The sequence below is a fragment of the Hemiscyllium ocellatum genome, chromosome 14 (genome assembly GCF_020745735.1).
Source record: "Hemiscyllium ocellatum isolate sHemOce1 chromosome 14, sHemOce1.pat.X.cur, whole genome shotgun sequence".
NCBI classification, from domain to species: Eukaryota; Metazoa; Chordata; class Chondrichthyes; order Orectolobiformes; family Hemiscylliidae; genus Hemiscyllium; species Hemiscyllium ocellatum.
Genome location: NC_083414.1, coordinates 62579294 through 62604772, shown reverse-complemented (window position 1 = coordinate 62604772; position 25479 = coordinate 62579294). Strand labels below are relative to the sequence as shown.

General features: G+C 41.8%; 1 protein-coding gene across 3 annotated transcripts in view; it reads right to left on the bottom strand.

Moving 5' to 3' along the window:
• Positions 1–3688: 3688 nt before the first annotated feature.
• zmynd10 (zinc finger, MYND-type containing 10) overlaps positions 3689–25479 on the bottom strand; it is a 62074-nt gene continuing 40283 nt past the window's right edge. For all 3 annotated transcript variants that reach the window (XM_060835230.1, XM_060835229.1, XM_060835231.1), the window contains exons 7-12: positions 24702–24805; positions 14669–14841; positions 10932–11057; positions 9510–9631; positions 7098–7223; positions 3689–4030 (exon numbers count right to left, since the gene is read on the bottom strand). In XM_060835230.1, the coding sequence (XP_060691213.1) occupies positions 3952–4030; positions 7098–7223; positions 9510–9631; positions 10932–11057; positions 14669–14841; positions 24702–24805 (730 nt within the window). In that variant the 3' untranslated portion in view covers positions 3689–3951. The remainder of the gene's footprint in view (positions 4031–7097; positions 7224–9509; positions 9632–10931; positions 11058–14668; positions 14842–24701; positions 24806–25479) is intronic.

The following is a 25479-nucleotide window of genomic DNA, read 5'->3' as shown; positions in this document are numbered from 1 at the left end:
TCTTGGGGTTCCTCAATAATCATTACAGCAATTGACAATGGAATCAGAAAGCAGGACAACCCACACTATTCAATTCGCAGTGACGACAAAACAGTAATAGATGGAGGATATTCATGAGTTTATACATGACATTTCTGTTTTATTTGTTCTGCGTTCCTAGTACTTTGATCACTTTTGTACTGTCTTTTCCTCATTCCCCTTTTACTACCTCTTTTTCTTTTCTGTAGGATATTTAGTTTTATATTTATTTGGCCCCCATCCCCAGCATCTGCAACTTCTCCAGCATTCTTTTTTTCCATCCAACATCTCAAGAGTACTTGGGCTGCCAAAAGATTTTTGAAGGAAGAGTAAAATTATATATACATATTGAATGACTCATTATATCATTGTTTAAACAGAGACCATAAATTCAAATAAGATCCAAACGGAACATTGCAGTGACGTAATGCAGTGACTAGAGGATGGGTGGGGTGAATGTTAGTCGATTTAATTTGCGATCTTGCTTAAAGTGGTTCTATGCCTTAAGTGATGGATTTGGGTAGTCTGCCAAAATGCAGTCCTTTACACATTCTCTTTTCTTTCCTGGTTTTCTCCCCTTCCTGGGCCTCATGAAAACAGAGACCATCCTATGTATGGGTGGAAAGGTCAATTTCTGTGCCAAGGTCTTCTCTGCAATCATCATCAGGCCTGGGCCCTGACTGACCAGAACTTTGTGGAATCAGGCTTCAGCTCAGCAGTTGACTGGGAAACATAGGGAATTGCGCAAGGCAGAGGCCCAGTATCTGGTCAGTTTACTTAATCACCGTCACACAAGAGTAGTGGAACTCTGACTGACGCTATCAATAAAACAAAGGATCAATGTAAAAATCCTGAGCAACTGCATCAAAAAGTATGTACCAACTATAGTTATCCAAGATATGGAGGGCTCCCAACATGCTGGCCCCATTTGGGTTGATTGCACACAAATATTACATTGTTAAAAGCCAAACTTGAATCTCCAAAAGTAGTGCTACACTGCTGTAACTTCCAAGGCTTCCTGAAATGCAGTACAGAATAAGTAATGACAATCAGAATAACAAAACATTTTTGAGAGGGACAGTTATTTGTTTTCATGAAGAAACAATTGTGTGATTCTGACCTACAAAACTCTCAAAGTGAAAGGTGATCCTGTGGTTTTCTAGTTTTCCTTACCTTTGATCATGAACATACGACTGAAGAAAATATCAATCCAGGCTTGTTAACCAATGCTTTAACAACCAGATGGGAAGTACTGAGTACAGTACTTTCAGTTTGTGGTAAGAAAACCGACATGTTCTAGCACAGATATCAGAGTTTTGGTTTTATTTCAAAAGGATATTGGAAGTGGAAACTGTGCAAATTGTTGACCTGATTTATGAGCTCTTGTCTTCACCATGATTTGGAGATGCTGGTGTTGGACTGGGGTGTACAAAGTTAAAAATCACACAACACCAGGTTATAGTCCAACAGGTTTAATTGGAAGCACATTAGCTTTCAGAGCGACACTCCTTCATCAGGTGGTTGTGCTCCGAAAGCTAGTGTGCTTCCAATTAAACCTGTTGGAGTATAACCTGGTGTTGTGTGATTTTTAACTGTCTTCACCAGACCAACTTTCTATTTTCTGAGTGGCATGGTGATCTGACGCCCAAGTGAGTCTTAGATCTCAAATTTCCCTGAACTCCATGATCTAAATTAAACACACACACACACACACACACACACACACACACACACACACACACACACACACACACACACACACACACACCTAGATTGTGACATCAAGTGCTTTTAATGAAGGAAAACTGCACATTACTGGATCCTTGTAAATAACTGGTTCCAAGTGAAATTGTAATCTATCACCAAAACTAGAAATGGTCCTTCACTTGATGTCATCACAAAAGTTTTGAAATGGGGACAGAATTTAATGTTGTCCCACTGGCATGTTTGCAAGCTGTTTGTTGGTTGGGGGCTGGTTTGACATTTAAAATACCTTGGTTAGCCTTCCCAGTAATCTCTCACTTAGGCTGACCAGCTTGTTCTTGACCCAATTAATGCTCTTGCATGGCCAAAGGACTGCTTCAAAGCTCTTTCTCATGTGGCCGTAATTGCCAGGCCAGCAGGAGGAATTCAGAAGCAAGGTGAAGCCCAGAAACATTGGTGAGGTTTCAGGTGAAATGGCAGGGGATGCCTTCATCCTCCTCCTCCCCACTCCTTTTCAGTAAACACTCCCTAATCTTTTCTCCCTGGCCCAAGATATCTACATTTACTTGCTTCTGATCTTTTGGATTTAGATGTCTGTAATCACTTGTCTTCTCAATCCTATCCACTACAGCTTTTGGAATTTGTGGCCAATCAGATTGGTGAGAAGTAGAAGTCCCATATCCAGTCAGTGAAAGTTCCTTAGTACATGAAATTGTTGTGGGGCAGCGAGAATCAAAGGTGATGCATTCTCTGTTGGCTCTTTGCATGCCAGGTCAGGAAACAAACTGTGCTTAGAAATTTTTGAATGGCGGTGTGTGATGGACAACATCAAAAAAACTTTACAATTAAGAAATAGACTCATTTTTATCCAGTCCATTTTTGTTAAGTTTACACAACAGACAGTAAGACAGCACAGAATTAAAGGCCACTGTCAGCAAAGCTAACAACAGGTGACCAAAGTCAAAAGCAAAATTTTCTCTGAAGCACATTGCCATTAAACAATTGAAACTTTATGGATTTGTAAATTCCTTTCTATTGCAAAGTCAAAACTTGAATAAACAACATTCAAAATAAAAATTATCGTAACACTCTAATTAAAAAAAAAGTAATGCTGATATCTGGAACTGCAACATGCACTATTCAACCTTTTATAAGCACACAAAACAATGGTTCAAGTCTTGTATTTAGTCTGGGCGGTGAGAGATTTGCCTGTCGACACTTTCAGAAAAATATGGGAAGCTTGTGTCCAAATTTTCAAAAGTCCAATGGTGAGCATAGCCCTTACTTGGGGGCATTGAACAAAAAAACTCATCCACACTGACTGTTACAAGCATGTTTCTCTAGAGGGACTAAAGACAAAGATACTAGGGTTATCTCAGTAAAATGCATGATTGTTACATTAAAAATCAAGCTTACTGTCTATGAATTGCATCTTTGTTACTGAAGGTCTTTTAAAAAAACTCAGTAGTAGCTGGTGAATACATCCAGCAAGCCTTTGTTTTCTTCACTCTGACTCAGTGACAGTCAAACTTGCAATCACACAGGCAGGCTTTTAAAGACACTGAGTTACTCACATGGTTTCTTAAGATGCTGATGTTTGGAAGAAACTGAATCGATCAGATCTCCACAGTATTTCTGCACAAATGCTGTGCATTTCAGTATGAGCTCCATTTTCCTGATCCCACTTTGCTAACAGCAGGTGGTATGACCCCAATCCAGGTCATGGAAAAAGGCTGCAAATGGTACTTTATAAAAACCAGCAGTACAAGCAGTTCATCACCGAGGATGCGGCTTCACAAGGTAAACACAAAAAGAATTCCAAAAAAGAAAAGGGAATACTTTCCCAAAAGCAACTTTTCAGTTAGTTCAACAAACTTTCTTGTAACAGCAATAAATTCAAGGTATGAGTTAGGATACTCTCCTACATTCACACCGACAAATAGCATTTAAAGTACAATAATGGGAGATAACATATTTCAGATGTTTAAAAAATTATATTTTTAAAATAATCCCTATCAGTTAGCTTGTACTTAATTATAGCCTCCTGAGCAAACAGAAGTTCTGTATGGTTAGGCCATTCAAAATGTCACACATTGCATGTTAACTGGAGTGCTGAGTACACATCAATGCAGTGTGTCAAGATCAGGATTGTATCATTCGGCTCAGTGCCCAGTAGCAGAGTAGCCAGGTGCTCACCAGCTTGGTTTCTACCAACTGATTTCTAATTCCTCATTCAGTTTTGTTTTGCGCAACAGCCAGCAGGTCACAGGCTTTCTTGTGTTTTGACCAGTGCTTCACCTGGCACTCCCTAGAAAAGAAAAGAAATTAAATGGTGATCAGCAATACACGTAGGCATTGCACAGCTCAGATTTAGAACTCTATTATCCCATGTATCAGGATTTCATGGCTGGTAAACATCCAAGAGATTGTCATCATACCTTGCCCTCTGAAGCACTCACTCTCCACATCATCCTGACCTCCCACTTCACCTCCATCTCACTGTGCTCTTCAATTAAATGTTGGGGAGACTGAAGCTATTTTCTATCTCAATTATAAACTCTGCTCCTTAGCTACTAACTCTATCCCTTTCCCTGACATCTGTGTGAAATTAAATTTTTGGCCTTGATTTTTATGTCGTCATTGTCTACGGGAATAGTGCCAGAAGACTGGAGGATAGCGAATGTGGTCCCCTTGTTCAAGAAGGGGAGTAGGGATAGCCCAAGTAACTATAGGCCTGTGAGTCTCACTTCTGTTGTGGGCAAAGTCTTAGAGAGAATTGTAAGGGATAGGATTTATGAACATCTGGATAGGAATAATGTGATCAAGGATAGTCAGCATGGTTTTGTGAAGGGCAGGTCGTGCCTCACAAACCTTATTGAGTTCTTTGAGAAGGTGACTAAGGAGGTGGACGAGGGTAAAGCAGTAGATGTGGTGTATATGGATTTTAGCAAGGCGTTCGATAAGGTACCCCATGGTAGGCTAATGCAAAAACTACGGAGGTATGGCATTGAGGGTGCATTAGAGGTTTGGATTAGGAATTGGCTGGCTGGAAGGAGACAGAGGGTAGTAGTTGATGGAATAGGTTCATCTTGGAGTGCAGTTACTAGCGGTGTTCCACAAGGGTCTGTTTTGGGACCATTGCTGTTTGTCATCTTTATAAGTGATCTAGAGGAAGGGCTTGAAAGCTGGGTGAGCAAGTTTGTGGATGGCACGAAAGTCGGTGGAGTTGTGGACAGCGAAGAAGGATGTGGCAGGTTACAGCGGGATATAGATAAATTGCAGAGCTGGGCAGAAAGGTGGCAAATGGAGTTCAATGTATCTAAGTGTGAAGTCATTCACTTTGGTAGGAGTAACAAGAAGATGGATTACTGGGCTAATGGTAGGCTACTTGGTAGTGTGGATGAGCAGAGGGATCTTGGTGTCCATGTACACAGATCTCTGAAAGTTGCCACCCAGGTAAATAGTGCTGTGAAGAAGGCATATGGTGTACTGGGCTTTATTGGTAGAGGAATTGAGTTCCAGAGTCCTGAGATCATGTTGCAGTTGTATAAGACTCTGGTGCGGCCTCATCTGGAGTATTGTGTGCAGTTTTGGTCGCCATACTATAGGAAGGATGTGGAGGCATTGGAACGAGTGCAGAGGAGGTTTACCAGGATGTTGCCTGGCATGGTAGGAAGATCGTATGAGGAAAGGCTGAGGCACTTGGGGCTGTTCTCATTGGAGAAAAGAAGGTTTAGGGGAGATTCGATAGAGGTGTACAAGATGATTAGGGGTTTAGATAGGGTAGACACGGAGAACCTTTTTCTGTTAATGGAGTCAGCTGTTACTAGGGGACACAGCTTTAAATTAAGGGGTGGTAGGTATAGGACAGATGTTAGGGGTAGATTCTTTACTCAGCGGGTTGTGAGTTCATGGAATGCCCTGCCAGTATCAGTGGTGAACTCTCCCTCTTTATGGTCATTTAAGCGGGCATTGGATAAGCATATGGAGGTTATTGGGCTAGTGTAGGTTAGGTAGACTTTGGTCGGCGCAACATTGAGGGCCGAAGGGCCTGTACTGCGCTGTATTTTTCTATGTTCTATGTAAACCAGCCTGTTCACAGCCGATGTTATATTTGATTCTGAGTTGAACCCCTTACCATTTCTTATTACCATTATCATTAAACCCACCTATTTCCACCAATGTTACATTGCCTGGCTTTGTGGCCTGCTTTAGCTCATCTCTTGCTGAAACTCTCTTTCTTGTTCTTGTTACCCCTAGATTGGACTTGTCACAATACAACACTTTTTTTAGCTTCATAAACTTGAGGTCATCCAAAACTCAGCTGCCTGCATCCAGACAAGGCACCAAATCCAATTCATCCATCACCATTGTTCTCACTGATCTACTGGTGAGCAGAAGTCCAGATAAGCAATGCCTTGATTTTAAGATTTGCAACATCGATTACAAATTCCTCAGTGTCCTTGACTGTCCCTATTTGTGTTTTTTCCTCAAGCCCTACATCCCTGAGAAAACATTACTCATCTAATTTTGGTCTCTTGAGCATCCATGATTTGATTTGCTCGACCAGTGGTGTCTGTGTCCTCAATTCCCTTATACCTAAATCTCTGGAATTCCCCTGCTTAACCTCAACACCTCAACTTCCTGCTAAGGAGGCGCCTTGAAACATACTTTTTTTGTCCAGGCTTTTGGTCATCTTTCCTGATGTTTCCCTGAGGTGGTTTTGCACCAAATTTTGGTTTATGCACCTATTCCAGAAAAGGATATTGGAACATTTTACATGGAACAGGTACTATATAAATACAAGTAGTTGTCACAGAAAAGTGGGCTGCAACATAATGGCTTTCTCAAATGATCCAATCACAAATATGCCTTGAATAAAGCAACTGTTTTCTATTTCGCCAAACTAGTTCCCAATCCATGAAGTTGAGCTGAAGGAGCTCTAACAGAGGCTGGATTGGTCCTGCAATCATATACACAGGATAGCATTGGATTAGTTGAATTTAGGTGATGATTTAATGAAACAAATGAGAAGTGGGAGTATACCAACAAGTTTAATTTACATCAAAACATCCTGTTGGGCTAGGGAAGAGGTAGCTTTACTTTGCACCTAAATCACACTGCACTTGAACTGGGGATGCTGGTTTCCCACTTTGAGTGCTTACAATGGGAGAATAGTATATTTGTTAAAATGCCAACCCTCATCTCAGTGAGAAACAAAATTGATTTAAAAGGAATACGAGAGTTGGCAGATTGCATGAAAATGACATTTAGCTTTCAATAAAAAGGGACGTTTATTTAATTTTCAGTTGCTGATTTTCTTATAGTGATAGGCTTTACAAGGATGAGAATCCACCAAAGTTTTAGTTGCGTACCTCCGACAGTACCGCTCAACCTGGCACCGGGAACACCGTTTTGTTGCCTCTGCTCCGCAAAATCCACATTTTGGGCGATCAGGAATCAGATTCTCCATCACATCCAGATTGTAAGTTTCTGTCAATCTATACAAGGAAATGGGTAGTCAAGAGAGAGACTACAGTTGACGTATGCACACTGACTTCAATGCCATTAATTAACAATGCTCAGATCCTCAGTTAAGCAGAATTTGAAATCCCCACAGCTCAATGTTGCAATGTTCTTTATAGTTATAACCCTTCAGTCATGTCTGACCCCTATATTTTATGACATAATACTGATGAGTGAGAACAGTTTTTGTTGGGATGTTGTAAGTGGGATATGCTGTCTATTTACAGTTGGCCAGCTACAAACAGAACTTCAATTAGCAGAAGAGATTTATTTTTCCCCTGGCTGGCACAGATCAGTGGTTATAAATGTCAGGGGGAAGCAAAGAGTTTTCACATTTTAATTTTGATTCTCAGGGGAATGTAGCACGAACAGCCAAGTTTCTGGTATTGAGACTGGCTCTAATGCAACAAGGGGTACGTTGGCTTCCAAGAGATCAATTGTGTTAGGGGATTCTGTAGTCAGAGGTACAGACAGATGTTTCTGTGGTCAGCAGAGAAAAAGCAGAATGGTGTGTTGTTTCCCTGGTGCCAGGATCAAGGATGTCTAAGAGAGGGTGCAGAATGTTCTCACGGGGGAGAGGGGCCAGCAGGAGGTCATTGTCTACATTGGAACCAATGACATTGGAAGGGGAAAGGTTGAGACTCTAAAGGGAGATTACAGAGAGTTAGGCAGAAATTTAAAAAGGAGGTCCTCAAGAATAGTAATATCTGGATTACTCCCAGTACTACGAGCTAGTGAGGGCAGGAATAGGGAGATAGAGCAGATGAATGCATGGCTGAGGAGCTGATGTATGGGAGAAGGATTCACACTTTTGGATCATTGGAATCTCTTTTGGGGTAGACCTAAATTGGAAGGGGACTAATATACTGGCAGGGAAATTTGCTAGAACTACTTGGGAGGATTTAAACTGGTAAGATGGGGGGTGGGACAGGGAGATAGTGAGGATGGAGGGATCTGGGCCGGGTGCTGTCTGGTGGGACTAGATTGGGTTGGGATGTCTGGTAGGCATGGACGGGTTGGACCGAAGGGTCTGTTTCCCTGCTGTACATCTCTATGACTCTGACTCATGTGCAAATTCAATCTAAACTTAACACTTTGGTGAATATCAGACTCTTGTAATAAGTGAGCTTTAGGGATTCAGCCCAGCTACTGGTCAGCATGAACCTGTATCATTCCTTGGTGCTGGCCTGGTCAGATGAGTGCAGCTCCAACAACACAAGAAGCTTGACACTATCGAGGACAAAACAGCCTGCTTGGTTGATGCCTCATCCACAAAGATTCACTCCCTACAAGCACTGATTGTCAGTTGCAACACTGTGCACTACCTAAAAGATACATTGCAGAAAATCACTGCAGCTACTTACGTAGTACCTTTCAAACCCACTATCATTAACATGTAGAAGGACAAAGGCAGAAATTACATGGTAACACCACCTACAAATTCCCCTCTAAGCCATTCAACACTCTGGCTTGGAAATATATCACCGTTCCTTCTGTGTCACTGGGCCAAAATTGTAGAATTCCTTCTCTAAAAACACTGTACCTACATCAAAGACTGCAGCGGTTCAAGAAGGTAGCTCACCATCACTTTCTCAAAGGCAACTAGTGACAGGCAATAAATGCTGTTCCAGCATGTGATGCCGATGTGAAAACTTTTTAAAAATTGCACTCAGGATGACACAGGAATGGCTAGTGTGAAAATAAATATGCTATGTTGCATTAGGGAGTGCTCTTGAGACTGCGTGTAAGGCATTGTTAGACTAGGATAGAAAGAGTACCAAATCATTTCACATCTAACCTAAACTGTACCTGAATTGGGACTGGTAAATTCCAACTTTGTGTAGTTACAATGACAGAACAGCACATTTTCCAAGTAATATCATCACCTCAGTGAGAAACAAAAGTTCTTGAAAGGAATAAGAGAGTTTACAGAATACATTCAAGGTGCTTAATTACTTAAAATTTTATACAGAAGGTAAAACAAATCCCCTCACGTGTGGCTTGTATGAACCAAAAGATGGCTACTTGCCTTCGTGAGACTTATTCACTATTTGGCGAATATACATCTAAAACAACTCTTTAATACCACTTTACTGGTATAATGTATCAGTATGTATTTGTTTTCATTATGGACATTCATACTACTTCTGGTTCTTCTTAATATAATCCCTATTATTTCTCCAAGTCAGTCTTTTTGAGGTTCAACTGAAACCAATTTTTTTGTCTTGAATTCACAAGTGAGAAAACAAGCACTCATTTACCTCTGGGCTTGTTCACGTAAATCCTGCTCAGAAGGGTTAAATACTGTTTTCACTTGGTGCTTTGCAAGGGCTTTCCATTTGTGAGAATTCTCTCGAATGATCCTATCCCGGATATCAGGGACCTAATATTGGAATGAAGAAAGAGACACAAATAAAATTTGTAGCAGAGCAGGAAATGACTATTTACATATCCTCTATTAAAGAACAACAATTATTCAATACCATTTTGCACTCATCGCCCTTTTTAAGACAGCACCCAAAATTCACTAGACAGAATAGTACTTTAACTACGGACACATCACAGAGACAGGTGCCTCGCATTTGGGATGAACGCTGATCTCCTTCCAAACTATTGCTTCTTTATGGACAGACATTCACTTATTAACAGAGTAGGTTCTTGCAGAGAGTGTATTCATTTTCAATTAACCTGGAGCTTCTCTAGTACTCTATGTATAATGCAACAATTCTTGGGTGGATTACCTGAATTATTGCACAATGCCACCCTGTGGAAGATCACAATCATTACATAAAAACTGGAGGATGGATGGAAACAATTTAACCAAGGATTGGGAAGTGCATGTCACAACTTTAATTCTTGAGCCTCAAAACTCTAAAGATGGTGTCCTATGTTTTTAAAATTAATCCATTATTAAAGGTTCATTGCTTTTGCCAATTTAATAACTTTGGTCTTTTTGACTTTCAGGTTCGATATTCAATGCTGAAAACAGAGACAATATCAGGAGGAAGAATATTGGGTTCAGAACGATCCAGGCAAATGGGGCAAATTCAGAAAAAAATAAGTTGTGTTTGCAACAGACTAAAACTGAAGTACAGGAAAGTGGGGTTAGAGTCGACTGACATTTGGTCAGCATGGACCACATTGGGCCAAAGGGCCTGTCTCTGTGCTGTAGGACTCGATGTCTCTAAAATAGAGAAGAGGACAAAAAACACACAGTTCAGCTAAACAACATCCCGATGTCATTTGCAATGGGAATTTTAAGATTTATTGTGAGTTGGGCCCAATATTTCTGTGCTCAAGGACTTCTAATTTAGGACATACATTCTTTACAGACTGCCCAAGGGCATCCTGTCCCCTCTTTTCTTGTTTGGACAAAATTTTAAGATTGTGATTCTCCACATCCTATTCTTTAAAGAAAGAGAAAGAAAGGATTGAGGTACCTTTTGCAAAATTCAGGAGTAAATGTGTTTAACAATTTTTTTTCATGTGGCGAATCATGAACTGTGCCAAGAATTTGGTAAAATGAAGACTAAGTGGGTTCTCAGGCATTATTAAGTAATTTTTATATAACAACTGCTCATGAAGCTGCTTTTGGGAGATTATTTGTGTGAACTAACACAATTCAATGCTTTATATTTCCGGGAGATCGGGATGTCTCTGTAATTGCAGTGAATGCAACTGACCTGTTCTAAAATTAAATCTTTCTTTGCTGGAGGTGGGTCTGTCATTGCAAGGTGGCCCAGGAAACGTTGTAACTCCACCAAGTTGGGTATTTGGTCAATGATGACTTCGGTCAGAAAGCTTTGCAGCTAGTGAACAAAAAGAATTATCACACAGTTATTTAATACACAAATGTTGGAGCATGCTGTCAGAATATCAAAATCTATTGACTCTTCATAATAGTGGCTACCAGTGAAGATGGCAGCTCACCAATATCTTGTCCATCTGTAATGGTCTTTGACAATAAACGCTGAACCAGTCAGCAATGTTTATATTCTGAAGGAATTTTAAAGAAGAATCTACAGTTCTACTGTGACTACTCCTATGTAGTATTTTGATAATAGCCCTCTTGGCGTATTCTGGGCTTCTGAAATGTGGTCTGAGCAGCTCTGCTAAGGAGAGAGAAGATTCACTAAGCTGATTCCTGAGAATAAGGAGCTGGCTTACAGTCAAGCAGATTGGCTTAAAATCACTGGAATTTAGAAGAATAAAAGGTGACTGCATTGAAACATTCAAGATTCTAAGAGGGCTTCGTATTATGGGGGAAATTAGAAGTGGGCAACAGGTTAAAATAAAGGATCTCCCTTTTAAAATGAGATTCTTCCTCAACTTTTCCTCTCAGAATTGTTACTTTTTAGAATCCTCTTTCCCCAGCAAAGATAGTCAAGGCTGAGTTATAATAGATATTTGACCTACAAAGGAAGACAAGGGTTATGAGGATTGGCAGTGTAACTGAGGCCATGGTTAGATTAGCCATGATCTTATTGAATGGTGGAACAGACCTGATGGGCCTAATTGTCTACCCTGCTCCTATTTCTTATGATTATGTGTTATGGTTATATTTGATAGAAATTTCATTTACTTTTTTAATATAAGGAAGTGGATGTAATGACAATATGTAATATCACAATATAGTTTTTTAAAAATTGGTACAAATAATTAAAACAAAGGCATAGCCACTGCAGCATGAGCAAATAAAAGAGCTCTTTTTTAAAAGAAAAACAATCTGTTGAGTCAGACAACATAACCTAGGCAATACCACACATGAGCACAGCTGACAAGAAGTGCCAACGCCTCCATCTGCTGTCAGCTACAGCTTACTGCAAATATGAAATTTGGAGAGAATTTTTGGCATTTCTAGTTAGCCATCCTAAATTCATTAAAAATGCAATGTTAACATAAACGAGGATAACTTATTCAGCCTCTATGTCGGTTCCACTAGTCAAGTCGACCTTAACAAAATTCAATTACTTTGCTGTTATAGAAGTTTCAACAGTTCCTTCAACTCTTTGCGTGTACATATGTCTGTGTGTAGGTCTGTGGTGGTTGGAGGGGGAAGAAAGGCCCCTGGGGGTGTGATATTAAAGAGTTAATTTGCTCTGCTGCCCTGCAGGAAATTGGATGTCCCGAGGCTAGGGTGGGATGCCTCTGACTTACAGATAGATTGTAAGGAATTTACATTATCATCTATTATTCAGAACCATTTACATGACCATTTCCTTGCCATTCACAGCGATTTACATTGTCATCTACTACTATTTACATTTTCATTCCCTATTCAGAAATCAATAAGAATATTACAGTTGGAATTTGACTACTCCCCTATATTTACAAAAAAAGACAATTTGCTACAGATTTGACCATTAAGGGATGATTTTCATTACATTGCTTCTGGAGATGGTCAGGTCACTGCATTATGTCTTGAGTGGCCTGTGACTGTGGTGGTGGGGGCGGGGGGGGGGGGGGGGGGGGGGGGGGGGGTAGAATGGCTAGAGGTTGTCTTGTGGGCATTGCTAATTGTGATGTAAAACATTTATATAAAGGAAGGACAGCTTCTTTTGTTCAGGAAGAGCTTCACTGGATATGCATCGCAAGCATGGCAAAGAGTGTTCACGGTTTCTCCAAAGCTTGTTTGTGCTGTATTTGCGAAATAAAATTTTGGTTGTTCACAGAACAAATAATCGCAGGAGAAAAAGAACTTAACGGGGGGGAAGTAAGGAAGAGAGGGAGAGGAAGAAACGTGGGGGTGTGGGGGGGGGTGGGGGAGAGAGAAGGGGGGAAGAAAGGGGTTTTAGGAAGGGAGGGAGGTGGGGGAGGGAGGAAGAAAGGGAGGGGGAGAAAGAAAGGAAGGGGAGAAAGATGGGGGATGAGGGTGGGGAAGAAAGTGGGATGGGGAAGAAAGGGGAGTGGGGAAGAAAGGGGGTGGATAAGAAAGGGGGTGGATAAGAAAGGGGGTGGGGAAGAAAACAGGGTGGGGAAGAAAGAGGGTGGGGAAGAGAGGGGGTAGGGAAGAGAGGGGGTGGGGAAGAGAGGGGGTGGGGAAGAGAGGGGGTGGGGAAGAGAGGGGGTGGGGAAGAAAGAGGGTGGGGAAGAGAGGGGGTGGGGAAGAGAGGGGGTGGGGAAGAAAGGGGGTGGGGAAGAAAGGGGAGTGGGGAAGAAAGGGGAGTGGGGAAGAGAGGGGGTGGGGAAGAAAGGGGGTGGGGAAGAAAGGGGAGTGGGGAAGAGAGGGGGTGGGGAAGAGAGGGGGTCGGTTAGAAAGGGGGGTGGGGAAGAAAGGGGGTAGGGAAGAGAGGAGGGTGGGGAAGTAAGGGAGTGGGGAAGAAAGGGGTGGGGTGGGGAAGGGGGTGGGAAGAAGTGGGTGGGGAAGAAAGGGGGATGGGGAAGAAATGGGGAGTGGAAAAGAAAGGGGAGTGGGAAGGAAGGGGAGAAAGAAAGGGAGGGGGAGAAAGAAAGTGGGGCAGAAAGAAGTGGGGAAGAAAAGGAGGGGGGTAAGAAAGGGAGAGTTGGAAGGGAGGGAGGAAGAAAGGGAGTGGGGATGAAAGGGAATAGGGAAGAAAGGGAGGTGGAAGAGAGGGAAGATAAGGAGAGAGACGTTTCAGATTTCTGCTACCCTTATGCAAAAATGTGCTTCCTGTTTTCACTCCTGAGCAATCCTAAATTCCTGTGCAGAGATGTTATGGCACACATCTGGAGCAGATGGAACTTGAACCTGGGACTCCTATCTTAGAGGCAGGAACACTACCACTGTAGCAAGAGCCTCACTGTTCTCTTTTAGAAAACATTAACCAAATGTCTTCTGACGGTGCATGTAGATTACAACCATTGGTGCTCCCTTAACCATTTAGCTATCACAAAATTCATGTGGACGCTCTTTGATTAGTGCAAGCATTTCTAATTGTTCTCTCTCTGATGACAGGGTTCTAATAAGATGCCCACAATTTGCACTATGTAGGTCTATAAATGATTTCCCTCACCATGCTCCTCCTTCCTGCCTTTCCTTCGAATGTGGACTCATTGGTAGAGTACATTTTACTTTAAGATGAAGTCACAGCTGGAAATGCCTACAGCAAAGTTATTGTCCAAAGCAAAAAACTTTGCACATTTTCTTTCCTGGTTCAGGGCCACTGAGGCAATTTTTATGACCTCTACCGATCTTCTGACTTGGGTGAACTAATTCAGCACAAATTATAGATTAAACTGCTAAGGTCTATAGCTTCAGGGCTGAAAATCTCAAAATAAACATCCTGACTCCAATATACATGTGTAGGAAGAGCCTAGGAGCGGATGAAAGTGGACAGGAATGAAATTGCAAAGACTTTTTAAAAATGCTAAATTAGCTCAATAATTCTTTATTCAGGAAAATGTAATCTGTTCATTAACTGAAACTGCCAAATAGAAAAGACTGTCTGAAAACTTGTACCTTTAGCAACTGGTTCTTGTTGAAGTTGTTGAAGTCATACCTCTGCTGGCAGTCAGGCTTCAGAATTAGGTTGTACAATGCAATCCAAACCTGGCCATCCACCTTGGTTATTTTCAGCCTGTCCTCTACAGGAACTGTATGCCACTTGCCATCAGTGTACTTCTGCAGTTCACCTGTTGAAGTGCAAACAGACGTGAAGAAGACTGATCTGACACATCCAGACTTCACCTAGCATTTACAAATTCATTAGTAAATAATATCAGAAAAAAAGCTTTGAGGTCCATTTCTTAACTGATTTCAGTTTGCAGAGGAACTAAAAGAATCACAACACTTTTTAAAAAAACTTATCACAGGTCACTGTGCAAGATAGCATAGCAGAATGGCTTATGATAAATTCAAATTTATCAAAACTTAACCACCATGTCAATGGAATAAAGAATATTCTCCTTATGATGGCATCCTTACGCTAATAAATGAAACCCATTTATGTGACTGTGTGTTTGGCTCTCAGTCAGTTTGGGTCAAATAAATAACAGGCAATCTTCAAATCCAGTCATAAAACTGTTATTGTTTCAATTGCCTCTTTAAAAGCTATTACTTCCAGTTCAGTTGTAGGCCACAATGAAGTCAACTTCAAAGTAGAACAATTTCAGAATGTAATTTTGTGGTTCAGTCTGTGACTGACCCATTGAACCACCATTAATATTACTGGTCCTGATGGTTCAATAGGTGAAACTAACAGGAATACATGTGTTACAATAAGATAAAAGAATCGATTATCTATACAATATTAGTATAATTAACAATCAATATTGTTTCAGAAGAGGCGATTATCCTTGAACCTTTTCAGCTCAAAGGAATTTAAACTGAATATATTGGTATGATCTTGTAATTTAATCCTATAAGGACTCTGCTCAACTGAAGGATCACTTCCACAATTTGGAAGTGCTACCTCCTTGAGATAAAGACCAACATCCTAACAGATTATTTAATTATATGGCTTTAAACCATGCACTCTACTAACGACATATGCCCAATCCCTTTGCTTTGCCAAGGTTCCTCATTTCACCACAAAGAAAATACTTTAAGTTGTTCTCTGATCAAAAAAATGAGTGACCTCACATTTCAACCATACTGAATTTCACCTCAGCTTTGCCTACTCACTGAATTGTTTACCACTTTTCAACATGTTGTTCCAATCTAGACAATTTAGTGTCTTGCTTAGTAGTGTCTACAAACACTCAATTCCTGTGTCTCTATCTTCGAGATGATAGATTTAAAACCATAAACAGGAAGTTTTATTTTATACAGAAAGTGAATCCCTTGAGGGCTCCATCATTTTGGTTGCCAGTTTTCTGCCAATTTAATTTGCTCCATGTAATGTCAAGAAACAGCTGTAGGCACTGGATATTGCAAAGGTTTTGGCCCTGACAACATCTTAGCAGTAGTGCTCAAGATTTATATTCCAGTACTAGCCTCACCCCCACCAAGCTGTGCTAGAATAGCTACAATGCCAGCATCTACCCAACAACGTGGAAGATTGTTCAGGTATAACTTGTCCACAAGAAGCAGGACAAATCCATGCCAGTTAACAAAAGCCCCAATGATGGAAAGCTTCGCTGCCACTGCTATCAAGCAGCACTTATACAGTTGTAATTTGTTCACTGAGACCCAGTTTAGGTTTTGCCAAGACCGCTTGATTCCTGACTTCATTATACACACACATGGACGTATATGTGAACTCAAGGTGAAGTAAGAAGTGAGAGTGTCTGCCTTCAGCAACCAGGCAGCATCTAACCTAATGTGGCGACAAGGAGGCTTGATAAAACTGAAGTCAAATGACAGTAAAAGGGAAACCTCAGTGCTGGCTGATGTCATATCTAATACAAAGAAAGATGGCTGTGCTTTAAAGGCAAATCATCTCAGTTCCACAAGATGCACTGGAGCAACTTGCTCAGCATCCTTCAATTATCACTTTCCATATCTTCAAGCCCTACCACCTAGAAGGATAAAAGGTACAGAGGAAGAACACTGCTTTCAGGTTTTCTTTCAACAAGTTAAAATGGGATGCAGGAGCAGAAAGACGAGGCTATTTCTATGCACAGATCATTGAAAGTGGCAGGACAGGTAGCAATTAATAAAGAATACAGTAAATTCAGCTTTATCAATAGGAGCACAGAATACAACAGCAAGGTGATATTGAACTTGTATAATAACATTTTGTTAGAACGTAACTGGAGTACTCTGTACATTGTGAGTGCCACATTGTAGGAGAGATGTGAACGCATTCAGATGGCACAGTCACCCAGTGGCTAGCACTGCTGCCTCACAGCGCCAAGGACCCAGGTTTGATTCCAGCCTTGGGCGACTATATGGAGTTTGCACATTCTCCCAGTGTCTGCATGGGTTTCATCCGGATACTCCAGTCTGGTCGAGTCTTCCCACAGTCCAAATATATGCAGATTAGGTGAATTTGCCATGCTAAATTGCCCATAATGTTCAGGGATGTGTTGGTTAGGTGCATTAGTCAGGGGAAATGTAAAGTAATAGGCTAGAGAATGGGTCTGGGTGTGATACTCTTTGAAGGGTCGATGTGGACTTGTTGGGCCAAATGGCCTATTTCCACACCGTCGGGATTTTATGATTTCTATGAGTCAGAGTGTAGAAGCAATTTATGAGAATAATTGCAGGAATGAGAAACTTCAATTATGAGGATAGATTGAAGAACTTGGGATAATACTCCCCGGAGAGAGGAGATTTGATAGAGGTTTCCCCAAACATTAACCAGCTGGATACAGTAGATTTTAACTTTATTTCTTTATTTGATTAATTTATACTACAAATAACTATTTTGTGGAGCTTTTAGCTTTTTTCCTTAGTTCTCTATTTTTGCACCTAATCAATTTTAGTTCTGAAGAATTTTAACGAGATACTTTGTACCTAAGATGGTTTGATGTGTGTGGTGATATTATACACTTTTGTGTATACTAAAAACCTAATTCTAAGAGATAAAGCTGTTCTTGCTTGCAAAAGAAACAAGAATCAGATAGCATACATTAAAAGTGACATCTAAATGAAGTAAGTGTGATACGAGAAAAAAAAACTTTTTCACAGCGAGTAGTTTGAGTATGGAATGCATTGCCTGGGAATATGGGGAAGGCAGATTCAACTGAACATGCAAGACAGCATTGATGATCATATGGATAGAAAAGGTTTCCAAGACTATGGAGAAAAAGCAGGAGGACGGTCCTAGGTAATCACAATGTTTGAAGAGCCAATGCAGGCACAATGAGCTGAATGGCCTTCTTCTGTTCCATAACAATTCTGTGAAGTCTTACACTTTGCTAACTGGGAACTAGATCACCATTCCATCACTATCACTAGGTTAAAATGCTGGAACATGTGGATGCTAGTCTGTAGGTATACTTACACAATGTCAACTGCAGCAATTCAAGATGACAGCTCATCACCACCTTATGGACAATTACAAATGGAGAGTAATTCTTTGCCTTGCATGGAAGCAGTGAAGGACACTCAGTTACTGGTGCAAGCAAGACAGCATGCATCAGTGCTGGTCTGCAGGTTGGCTAGACGGGAGTCATGGAGTGATACAGCACAAAAACAGACCCGACAATCCAACCTGTCTCCACCATTAGTCCCAATCTGAAACAGTCCGGTTTGCCAGCATTTGGCCAATATCCTTCTAAATCCTTCTTATTCAGATCCCTTTAAATGTTGAAATTGTACATGCCTTCACCACTTCCTCTGGCAGCTCATTCCATACAAGCACCACTTCTGTGTGACAAAGTTACCCTTCAGGTCCTTTTTAAATATTTTCCCTCTTTGTCCTCTAGTTTTTGACTTCCGCACCCTGAGAAAAAGACCTTGGATATTCAGTCTATCCAAGCTCTTCATGATTTTATAAACCTCTATAAGGTTACCCCTCAACCTCTGACACACCAGGAAAAAAAATAGCCCAGCTTATTCAGCCTCTCCCTATAACTTAAACTCTCCAGACTCTATAACTTAAACCCTCCAGTCCCAGCAACATCCTTGTAAATCTTTTCTGCACCCTGTCAATTTAATAGCATCTTTCCTACAGCTGCAGAATGGGCATCAAACTATAAAAAACACCCATCAAGTTCATACCTGATAGTTCACATGAAGAGTGATCAACTAGTATTGTGGCAACTCATGTAACATGGGAAAAGCAGAGAGTTCTCTGGTGACACCTACTGGAAATCTGTTTCTGGAGAACATGTGATTGCTCCTCACCCATGGGCCTGTGTCTCAGCAAGAATAAGAAGAAAATAAATTGAAAGTAATGCATCAAAACCCACAGCTGTCTAACATCATCTGCTCATGCTGATTTAATTTGCTGATTCCTTATGAACAGTCCACCTGTTTTCTGATCATAGGTGATCTTTGTGCAAAACGAATCTGAGTCTTGTAAAGTGTTCTCAGGCCACATGATTTATGTACAGGTAGTTCTCCTATCCTGCGCATTTATTAAACGCAATTTGTGAATTGTTGACCTTTTGTTTAATGCAATTCTCATCCCTGGCACTAGGTGTCACGGTGCGCAGAGGACTGGACTCCATGTCAGCTCGAAGAGATTCGGGAAAGGTATTGTGAAATGTCTGTGCTAGTGGACTTGGAAAAGCATCATAAAAATGTCATTACAACTGGAGGACAAGAAGCTGGGAGCAAACTGTTAATTTCAAAATTAACGAGTTGAAATAAGAGTAAAATTTCACTGGACTAGATTAATAGTAATAGGACAGTGTACAGGGTAGTTTGAAACATGCCTTTGTTTTGAGCTTTCTTTCCCTCTTTAAAAAAATGTTTAGATGTTAAAGAATATCTGTGGACTCATGTGAATCTGTTTCAGTGACTAATCACTATGGTAAACAACTACAAAACAAAACCAGTAGAGGGGCTTGGATATGGTCAGTCCGCTGTTCAGGGTGGTCGGAGTCAGAAACTGCACATAATGGGTGAGGGACAGAAAGGTGGTTGGCACACTGTTATTTTTGGTGCATGTGTGGAGATGTCCTGAGAGTAGGCTGTTCACAGGAGATTCAGGGTTAGTCAGGGTCAGATGTTAACAAGGATAAGAGTGAGTGGGGAAGATCAACTAGTAGACGACATCTCCTCCTATCGCCCCCTCAACCATGACCCCACCACCCCCTCCATCACTAAACCATCATCTCCCAGACCATACAGAACCTCATCACCTCAGGAGATCTCTCACCCACAGCTTCCAACCTCATAGCCCAGGAACCCCACACCGCCATATTCTACCTCCTTCCCAAGATCCACAAGCCTGACCACCCTGGCCGACCCATTGTCTCAGCATGTTCTGCCCCATCAATCTCATCTTCATTACCTCAACACTGTCCTATCCCCCCTAGTCCAGGAACTCAACACATATGTTCGAGACACCACCCATGCCCTCCACCTCCTCCAAGACTTCCAATTCCCCGGCCCCCAATGCCTCATCTTCACCATGGATATCCAATCCTCTATCTGCCATGACCAGGGCCTCCAAGCCCTCCATTTCTTCCTCTCCCGACGTCCCCAACAGTACCCTTCCACCGACACTCTCATTCGTTTGGCTGAACTGGTCCTCACCTTTAACAATTTCTCCTTTGAATCCTCCCACTTCCTCCAGACCAAAGGGGTAGCCTTGGGCACCCGTATGGGCCACAGCTATGCCTGTCTCTTTGTTGGTTATGTAGAACAGTCCATCTTCCGTACTTACACGGGCACCACTCCCCACCTCTTCCTCCGCTATACTGATGACTGCATTGGTGCCACCTCGTGCTCTCCCGAGGAGGTTGAGCAATTCATCATCATCACCAACGCATTCCACCCCGACCTTAAATTCACCTGGACCATCTCTGACACCTTCCTCCCCTTCTTGGACCTCTCCATCTCCATTAATGACGACCGACTTGACACTGACATTTTTTACAAACCCACCGACTCCCACAGCTACCTGGATTATACCTCTTCCCACCCTACCTCTTGCAAAAATGCCATCCCGTATTCCCAATTCCTCCGCCTCCGCCGTATCTGCTCCCAGGAGGACCAGTTCCACCACAGAACACACCAGATGGCCTCCTTCTTTAGAGACCGCAATTTCCCTTCCTACGTGTTTAAAGATGCCCTCCAATGCATCTCGTCCACATCCTGCACCTCCGCCCTCAAACCCCACCCCTCCAACCGTAACAAGGACAGAACCCGCTTGGTGCTCACCTCCCACCCTACCAACCTTCGCATATACTAAATCATCCAACGACATTTCCGCCACCTCTAAATGGACCCCACCACCAGGGATATATTTCCCTCTCTACCCCTTTCCGCTTTCCACAAAGACCGTTCCCTCCGTGACTACCTGGTCAGGTCCACGCCCCCCAACCCACCCTCCCTTCCTGGCACCCTCCCCTGCCACCGCAGGAATTGCAAAACCTGTGCCCACACCTCCTCCCTCACCACCATCCAAAGCCCCAAAGGAACCTTCCACGTCAATCAAAGTTTTACCTGCACATCCACCAATATCATTTATTGCATCCGTTGTTCCCGATGCAGTCTCCTCTACATTGGGGAGACTGGACGCCTCCTAACAGTGCGCTTTAGGGAACATCTCCGGGACACCCGCACCAATCAACCCCACCGCCCTGTGGCCCAACATTTCAACTCCCCCTCCCACTCTGCCGAGGACATTTAGGTTCTGGGCCTCCTCAACACCTGACGCCTGGGGGAAGGACGCCTCATCTTCTGCCTCGGAACTACTTCATCCCCAGGGCATCAATGTGGACTTCACCAGTTTCCTCATTTCCCCTTCCCCCACCTCACCCCAGTTCCAACCTTCCAGCTCCCCATGACCTGTCCTACCTGCCTATCTTCCTTTCCACCTATCCACTCCACCCTCCTCCCTCACCTATCACCTTCATCCCCATCCCCATTCACCCATTGTACTCTTTGCTACCTTCCCCCAGCCTCCTCTCTGATCTATCATCACCATCCCTACCCCCATTCACCTATTGTACTCTATGCTACTTTCTCCCCACCCCCACCTCCCTCTCATTTATCTCTCCGCTCTGCAGGCACCCTGCCTCTATTCCTGATGAAGGGCTTTTGCCCGAAACGTTGATTTTCCTGCTCTTCAGATGCTGCCTGACCTGCTGTGTTTTTCCAACACCACTCTAATCTAGACTCTGAGTGGGGAAGATGTTGCAGGAAATGATGGGTACAGTCACAGAGATACAGTGAGTGTGAGGTATCAATGAAAAGATGGTGGCACTTTCACTGGCAGAGTGGAGAATGTCATTGATGATCTTCCTACATTCTGTGCACTCCTTTAGAGGTTAAGATTGTACTGGTCTGGACAGTAACCCTGGTCCAGGTCGGTGTTGATACAGTAGAATGGCATCCTCTGTTGTCCTGAGAGAAGAGGATATCCTGCCTCTGCATCACCCCATCCCCATCAGCAGTACCCTCATGTTCTTGCCCACAAAGACAGGCATCAATTTTCCATTGTCTGCCATGTCCAGGGTCAATGTCAGGAACAATGCAGGGCAGCTCCGGACTGACAGCTCTTGTCTTGATGCACAATATCTTTTTAAAGATGGTGCTGCACCACAGGTGTTGGTCAATTCTGGGATATCCAGGAAGGGGTGAGTTGTTTTGGAAATGGCACATGGTATGATGGTGCTAGATTGTTAGAAAGGGCCACCAAAGGATGGCGTATGCAATAATATTAGGCAGGTTTTGTAAAATAAGATGATAGATGTCCCCAAGCATCACAAAATGAATCCCTCCAAAAGCCTTGACAAAACTGACAGTGAAAGAAATTAAGATTCAGCCCTTGATCTATCAAAGCAGGTTTCATTCTGGGATCTGACTTGTGCAAAAGCATCCCCCTGGATGGGATCAGAAGACTGGCTAGAATATAGTGCAGCCAGCAGGTATAAGATGCCAATTGAGAGTAATCAGTTGAAGTTTCTGAAGAATTACACTAAATATGACAGTTACAACAGGTCAAAATTTACTTAGACTGTGCTGTTGTTTGAGTTAGGGTAACTACTATTTTTATTTCAATTTTTACTGGTATTTTTGGTGGTTTGCCTCGAGCTCTGTTTTTCCCCAAGGCCCCATTATTTCTATTGCACAATTTTCTATAATATGGTGTTGCACAGGAACACAACTACAGCATTACAGGAGAACTACCTATACCACAGGTACTAATAAAAGGTTGGGCAACTCATTGCAAATACATCTTCTTTTTGTGCATGTGTAACCTTACAGAGAAAATTTGAAATTAGTCACTTACCTCTAAAAATAAATCAAACTTGAATTAATTAATACCTTGCATCTATTTGATTGGTTATAGTCTGCAATAATTTTAGCTACTAAGAAAATCATGACTGCAATTGCGTTTTCCACAGACTCTAATTGAACAATCTAGTGACAATGTGGTATGAAATTATCTTTCTCTACAATTTGCTCAGACAACCATCCTAAGAAAAGGAGCAGGCATCGATCATTTGGCTCTTTTGAGTCAGCTCTGGCATTCAACACAATCATGGCAAATTTACCTCAATTCACATACCACCAGGTCTTTAAATGACTGCCTTGGTGAAAAGCCTCAAAATATTAAATTATCTGAGAAATATATTTTATGGCATACTAATACTATTTTTTTCATACATCATTAAATGTTTGTTTAGCTTTATCTTGCTGCTCCTGTATATCATGGATTATTTATGTGTCATTTGGTCTTAGTCTATGCAAATGACCTGACAGTGTGGGCTTTTCCCCTTTTCAAAAGGGACAGAAGGATGTTCGCATTCAATGTGACTTCCAATGCATGGCATACTAAAAAATAGGCGAATAGGCAGAAAGATATTGTCCATCATTACGGGAATAATAATCAAGATTTCAAACAACTGCAAAAAATCACAAACTAGCACTGAGAACTGGAATGTGACCCAACGTAATTCTATCAATCTTACCCTTCTCTTTATGTTCATGATGGGAAGAATGCACTGATAATCAAGCTGCTTTACTCTACAAATTGAACCATTAGTCTATATATTCAAATTCAAATCACCAAAACTGTTTCACATTGGCCCTGCTGTCCAGAATAAAAAAGACTTTCATTAGTCTTCTTCAATAAACTCAAACGATCTGTTTATAATAATAGTTTATTCTTAGAACAGGTGGCAAAATTGATTAATGTTGAAGTTAAAATCCAAAATTCAAACTAAATTTCCTTCTAATCCCAAATACACGAGTGGCTCAGCAGAATTGATTGTTTTTATTCCTGAGAAACTCTCTTATTGACCAATGGTCTGTAAAACAAAGGACAGAGGTTGATGACTCCTTGCAGTCCACTGATCTTGTTGTTGACAATATCAAATTACTGGTAGCCATATGCCAATGGAAGATCTTTTAAACAATCTTTCAGTTTGTTGGAAATCAAGCTGGTTCCAAGCCTTTGACAAGTGGCCACAGCTGAACTCTTGAGCATTTGCCAGGGTATAAAATAGTAGAAGATTTTCAGTGTTCGGTATCAAGTTCTCAGATTTCAAGCACGATAAAGAGAGGGGGTGAGGTGGGGGGTGGAAAGAGAGAGAGAGAGAGAGAGAGAGAGAGTGATCGATCCTGCAGCCACCTGATCTTTATTGCTGTTTCTCTTTCTCTGACTCCCTGGTGTTTTAAGCATCCTGAGCCATGGTTACTAGGTCAACAATCAACAATATCGAGGCAGGTGTACTCACATTAAGGGCAATGAAATTTTTTTTAACTTCAGAAAATGTCCAAACAAATTAATACCTTCCAGTTCTCCACATAGTTCTTAAATATGTATGCAATCCCAACAGTTACCCTTTACTTCTGACAAAGATCAGACCTGCCTTTGTGCTAAGTCGTCTCCAGAATGACTAGTAATTAATGCCAAATGATAAGGAAAAATTATGTTTCACAGTGAGCCATACTTGCGGCAACCAATGTCAAGGACACATACCGTTTGGACTGTATCGGCTCCAGGGGCAGTATTCCAGCAGATGAACCAGCACACAGGGGATATTGTGTGTATTCAGGAGACGCGTCTGAACACTCAATGGCAGGCTGTAGATAAAGACAATGCATAGTAAAACACAACATGACAAAAGTAAACAAACAGATGTGAGCATATAGTTGTCTAAGTTACTGGGTAAGTACAGTTAAAATTGGGTTATACTATTCAAATGAAAAGAAAAAAATTGCATTGGAAGACTTGTATCTATAGTATATCTAAACAGTCAATTAAATGTTGTCAGATATTTAGTTAGTGTTGTACTATGGTGAAAGTAGCTGCCATTTTGCATACAAAAATCTCCCACAAACATCATATGGATCATTGACATCAATAATCTGTTAGTGGTACAACACATTATACAACTACTGGATCTCCCAATATGAGACACACCAAAAGTATCTTCCATGTGTCGTCATTACTCAAAGTTTGTGAGAAGATTTGTAGCTCGGGTGCTCGTTGTGGTTCTGTTCGCCGAGCTGGGAATTTGTGTTTCGTCCCCTGTCTAGGTGACATCCTCAGTGCTTGGGAGCCTCCTGTGAAGCGCTTCTGTGTTGCTTCCTCCGGCATTTATAGTGATTTGTACCTGCCGCTTCCGGTTGTCAGTTCCAGCTGTCTGCTGCAGTGGCCGGTATGTTGGGTCCAGGTTGATGTGCTTATTGATTGAATCTGTGGATGAATGCCATGCCTCTAGGAATTCCCTGGCTGTTCTCTGTTTGGCTTGTCC